The 5949-nt window shown below is 47.5% G+C and overlaps 1 protein-coding gene across 1 annotated transcript in view; it reads left to right on the plus strand.

Annotated features, from left to right (window-relative positions):
- The window catches only part of LOC107116388 (E3 ubiquitin-protein ligase TRIM58-like), a 35266-nt gene that overhangs the window by 10723 nt on the left and 18594 nt on the right, over positions 1–5949 (plus strand). Inside the window, exon 2 of the mRNA XM_015418289.1 lies at positions 682–777. Within this exon, the coding sequence (XP_015273775.1) occupies positions 682–777 (96 nt within the window). The remainder of the gene's footprint in view (positions 1–681; positions 778–5949) is intronic.

Genomic DNA, 5949 nt, shown 5'->3' on the forward strand with positions numbered 1-5949 from the left:
CGCGTATAACTATAGCAGCTGTGTGGAAAGCCAACTCTCCCCCCCAAATGCAGATGTGGTATGACAAAATATGGGATCTATTTATTTTAGATAAGCTGACCCAGGTCACTCAAGTAAGCATAACAAACACGTCAAAGGCACATGGTAGATTTGTGGCGGTTTGGTTCAGGGTGCTTCAGTATATGACAGAAAAGGACATACTCCCCTCAAATGCCGCTTATGCTCCGTGGATACGCTTTTAGGTGACTGTCAACCCACATCACAGGAGGTTGTACAATAGAGCAATCGCCATTGGGGAAGCGGGTTTAGTTGTCTCTTTAAGAGTTTGCTGATTAGAGGATTGCAAGAATGGTTAATGTGTTAGGACTTATTGGAAGTTGGGAGTGTCTGTTTGGTTCCCCACTTGCTGTAAAGAAGGCGGTTTTCTGTTTTGTATCGTGATTTTCTGTATGTTATTGCTGTTGTGCTTTTGTGTTTTGTTAATAAAAGAAAAATTCAAAAGAAAAGAAAAGAAAAGAAAAGGTGCTGGTGAGAGCCATGGTGCCCCATCGGCACCATACTGGGGACTCCTGCCTTAGACTCTCTGTTCACCAAAGAGAAAGACCATGTTCCCCAAAACTACCCTGGCGCATCATCTTCCTGGAAAGCCACAGAAACCACAACCTTGTGCTTTCTCCTTAGATTAAGCTCCAGGAAGCTGTGGGTTTTCTGAAGAAGGTGCTGGGAGAAGCAACCAAGCTGCAGGCCCAAGAGGAAGACAAAACAGCCCAGTGGAAGGTATGTAGGGTTGCTAGGTTCCCTGGTCTGGGTGGTGGTCTCCTGCTTTTGGGTGCTCCTCTCCCACCACCAGGTGGCCTTATGTGACATGCCCATGTCACCTAGAAGTGACCCTAGGCAGTGACGCTCTGGTTTTGGGGCAAAACTCTGTAATTTGTAGCTAATTCTACCATAGAGTTTTGCCCCAAAACCAAAGCATCACCACCCGACATCATTAAGGTGTCAACCTCACTTCCGGGTGATGTGGGCACGTCGTGGCGCTCTGCCCCACTCACAGAAAGCTCCCTCCGAGGCCCCACCAGCATGTGATTGGGACCTGCCAACCCTAAAGGTATGGGCCTATGTCAGACCCCTGGAGAAATAAGTTCCCAACCACAGTCATTCAAATGAATAAAAAGTTTATTGAGACACTGATAGGATCCAGGCTCTCAATGTTTTGTGTTAGAACTGGGGGGAAACGCATAAAGCAAGCAATTATACCTAAATCAAGCAAGACCCTAATGGCTGGGGCCAATCACACCAGAGCTAAAGGCCCACCTAAATAACGGTCTACATTTCCCAGGGGAAATAGGATACCAGGCCTGCAGGTTACTGGCCTGAGCCAAAGAAGATAACAGCAAAGTGCACAGAAACGAAAGTATACATTCTTCCCACGTCCCCATGGGGCGAAGTTGACAGCCTAACCATTTGGTGCTGAAATTACAGGGTTGAGACTTTTGAAAACAGGGTGCATCTTGCCATCTGTAACAGCAGACTTTAGAGGTGGGATCACTGACAGGACCTCAAAAGCAGAAACATGAAACTGGCTCACCCCTTGCCCCTGCACCTTCATACCCCATGCATTAATAGGGTTGCGAAGTCTTACCTTTAGCTGGAGTGGGGTGCCTTTCCCGCCGGCGGGGACTTGGCAAGCCTATGCATTCATCTACAGGGCAGCGTTTGCATAGACCAGGGTTCCTCAACCTTTTTGAGCATGTGGGCACCTTTGGAATTCTGACATAGCATGTTGGGTACAGCCACAAAATGGCTGCCACAGGAGGCGTGGCCTGCCATACAATGGCTGCTCCAGCTTACCTTGGCCTCATAGTAAAGATCCTTCTGCTGTGGTGGCAGCTGCTGCCAAAGCGCTGCTTTTAAAAATATGCACAAGCATTCAGAGCTCCAGTGGCCAATCAGAAGGCTTGCTGGGCCAAAGTCCAAAATGGCCCTGCCTACTCAGTGGGCACCAGCAAAGGGCTCAGTGAGTACCACGTTGGGGACCTAAGACATAGACATATGCTGTGTGTGTATATAAATATCAGTTTTATTAAAAGGGAATTGGGGGGTCAATTAGACCCCAACTCATGAGAACGGTGGAAAATACTGCATGTCTTTGGTACTGCATGAAATCATCATGAAAACTCATTTAACAATGCAATAATTATTTTATGTTGACGCAATTGATTGCAGATGGTATTAGGGGATTTTCCTCCTGATGTGGTTGACACTCCTGTCAGTGTCCTGATTAACCCATGGAATGAGGAAATGGCCCGGGAAGTTGACATGATAATTCCCAGACAATCTCTCTCAGGTCTAAGAGCCTGGGCAGCTGAGGATGGTGAAAAGACAAGGGAGATGGCTAGAGTGACAGTGGCCAGAGACTCGAGAAGAAACTGACAAGATGTGAGCTACAGCTTATTTTAAAACCTACTTCCTGGGTGTGATAGTGGCAAAGAAACAATATTTCTCTGCCACCCTTGCATCTGCTCAGTGTAGACCTGTAGAATTCTTCTAGGTGGCCTATTGGATTCTGGCCAGCGGAAGGAGATGGACCATCTGCCGTCAATTTGCTAAACACTTTGTGGATCAAATCTCTTGCATCTCTTCTGACTTGGACTCTACATTAGAAGCAACGTGATCAGATAGTCTCAGGGTGCTCCACTTTGCCTGGTAGTGTGGGCACCCTGTCGGCTTGTCCAGTCTGAGGATTTGGACAGGATTCTTGAAAATTTGATATCTACCAATCATTTTGCTTGCATGACCCCTTTCCCCTGGGGGCAGGGAGGGGGGCTGGCAGACCGGGTCGGGGAGACAGTAAATGCCCCCTGAACCCAGGAGACTTGAAGAACTACCACTCAGTCTCCAATGTACCATTCTTGAGCAAGGTGATTGAACAAGTGGTGGCTGGGCACCTTCAAGGATTCCTTACGCAAGAGGGTTATTTGGCTCCATTCAGGGCTTTTTTTTGTAGAAAAAGCCCAGCAGGAACTCATTAGCATAATAGGCCACACACAACAGCAGAAACTCATTAGCCTATTAGGCCGCACCCCTGACAGCACAGCTCATTGGCATATTAGGCCACACCCCCATGTTACCAGAAGTGTGGTCATCCAGCCACACCCACCTTTTCCTTCTAATTCTGTTTACTTTGTTTATTGTCAAACCAGGGCTATTTTTGTAGCAGGGACTCCTTTGCATGTTAGGCCACACACCCCTAACGTAGCCAATCCTAATGAGTTTCTGCTGTTGGGTGCGGCCTATTATGCTAATGAGTTCCTGCTGGGCGTGGCCAACTTGGGAGCCAGCCGGAACTCCGTTCCTGTGCGTTCCTGCCCCAAAAAAACCCTGGCTCCATTCCTGTCTGGTTTTGGGCTTGAATCAGGCTTGGTTGCTCTGGTGGATGACATGCACGGAGAGATGAACAGGGTGAACGTGCCCCTGCTATTTGTCCTGGGCCTCCCCAGTGGCTTTTGATACTCAGGAACTCCCTCCCCAGGGAGATTCCTCTGCCACCCTTCATCGTTGTCTTCTTCCAGTGGATGACACCATGTGCATGTGTCAACCAGGTAAGGACAACAGGATATTAAGTAGGAAGGAGCTTGCATAAAGAACTGGGTTTCTCGGCCTTGACTACCAGCTTGTGACTAGTTTGAACATAAGCACGGTAGAAGAGCCCTGCTAGAGAATATAGTGGTCTTCTCATCCATCATCCTGTTTCACACAGTGGCCAACCAGTTGCCTTGGAGGGCCAACAAACTGGGTTTTTCCCTGATATTGCCTCCTAGCACTGCTAGGTCCACACTCTCTGAATGTGGAGGTTCCCTGTAGACAGGGCTATTTTTGGGCAGGAACGCACAGGAACAGAGTTCCGGCTGGCTCCCGAGTTGGCCACGCCCAGCAGGAACTCATTAGCATACTAGGCCACATCCAACAGCAGAAAGTCATTAGGATTGGCTACAATTAGGGGTGTGTGGCCTAACATGCAAAGGAGTTCCTGCTACAAAAAAGCCCTGGGTTTTGAGGTAAACAGAATAACAAGCAAAAGGTGGGTGTGGCTGGATAACCACACTTCTGGTAACATGGGGGTGCGGCCCAATATGCTAATGAGTTCCTGCTCTTGGGTGTGGCCTATTATGCTAAGAGTTCCTGCTGGGCTTTTTCTACAAAAAGAGCTCTGCCTGTAGATATCATGGCTAATAGCCATTGATGGACCTACCTTCCATGAATTTGTGTAATGCCTTTTAGAAGCCATCTTCGCTAGTGGCCATCACTGCATTCCATAGTTTACTTACTTATTGCGTACAGAAGTATTTCCTTTTGATCATCCTGAATATATTGTGATAACATAAGAGAAGCCATGTTGGATCAGGCCGGTGGCCCATCCAGTCCAACACCCTGTGTCACATAGTGGTCAAACAGCCAGGTGCCTTCAAGAGGTCCAACAGTGGGGCCAGAACTCCAGAAGCCCTCCCATTGTTGCCCTCCAAGCACCAAGAATACAGAGCATCACTTCCCCAGACATAGTACCTTGTGGCTAACAACCACTGATGGACCTCTGCTCCATTTGTTTATCCAATCCCCTCTTGAAGTTGTCTATGCTTGTAGCTGCCACCACTTCCTGTGGCAGTGGATTCCATGTGTTAATTACTCTTTGGGTGAATAAGTGTTTCTTCCATTCTAAGCCTACTGCTCATGAATTTCATGGACTGCCCACAAGTTCTTGCATTATGAGAAAGGGAGAAAAGTACTTTCTCGATCCCAGGCATAATTTTGTAAACCTCTATCATGTCACCTCTTGGTCATTGTTTCTCCAAGATAAAAGGGCCGTAACCTCTTTAAGCTTTCTTCATAGGAAAGGTGTTCTATCCTCTTAATCATTTTGGTTGCTCTTTTATGCACCTTTTCCAATGCTAGAATATCTTTTTTGAGGTACGGTGACCAGAACTGTAGACAGTATTCCAAATGTGACCACACCATATGCTTATACAGGGGCATTAAAATACTAGGGGCTGTGGTGGCTCAGTGGTTAAGACACTGAACAGCAGACCAGAAGGTTGGTAGTTCAGCAGTTCAAGACCCGAGTGCCGCAGGACGGAGTGAGCTCCCGTCTCTGGGCCCAGCTCCTGTCAACCTTGCAGTTCGAAAGCAAGAAATTGCAAGTAGATAAACAGGTACCACTTTGGTGGGAAGGTGAAAGCGTTCTGTGTGCCTCGGTGTCTAGTCATGCCAGCCACATGACCACAGAAACGTCTTTGGACAGTGCTGGCTCTTCGGCTTTGAAACGGAGATGAGCACCGCATCCCTAGAGTCGGATTTGACTGGCTTTCGAGCAAGGGAAACCCATTAAAATACTGGCTGATTTGTTTTCAGTCAACTTCACTGGGTGCCCCAGAGTGACTTCATTTATAGCTCACCTTTCCCATTCAAGGTGGAGTACAAGAATAAAACAGCACCGTTGGAGCATTATAATATGAACAGTCAACAGTGCAATAAAATAATGTACAAAATACGAGGGCAGTGAACTGGAAACAATATTTGATGTACAGCAATATAATAAACATACGCAATGAAATAAAACTGGATTGCACTCATGGAGGAGGTTGAAGGGTCGTTACTCATCCTGGCAGGCACTTGTGGGGTTAATTCCTTCTTTGCAAGCAGTCAGGCTGGGAGCGGAGAGTTGAAACAATAGGCTTGGCTTCCCTTCATCAGCTGCGGCTACTCCTTTCTTCCCTCGGTTTCTCTCAGGCAGGTCCGTAGCCAGTGTTCCCTCTAAGCTGAGTCAGTGTGAGCTAGCTCACAGAATTTTAGCCTCCAGCTCACAGATTTTTGTCTTAGCTCAGGGAGGATGACTCCAGAGCAAGCTAATTTATGCAGCAGCCAAATCACTCACTCACAACTTTAATGCTAGCA

Source organism: Gekko japonicus, unplaced genomic scaffold, assembly GCF_001447785.1.
Source record: "Gekko japonicus isolate JY-2015 unplaced genomic scaffold, Gekko_japonicus_V1.1 scaffold4549, whole genome shotgun sequence".
NCBI classification, from domain to species: Eukaryota; Metazoa; Chordata; class Lepidosauria; order Squamata; family Gekkonidae; genus Gekko; species Gekko japonicus.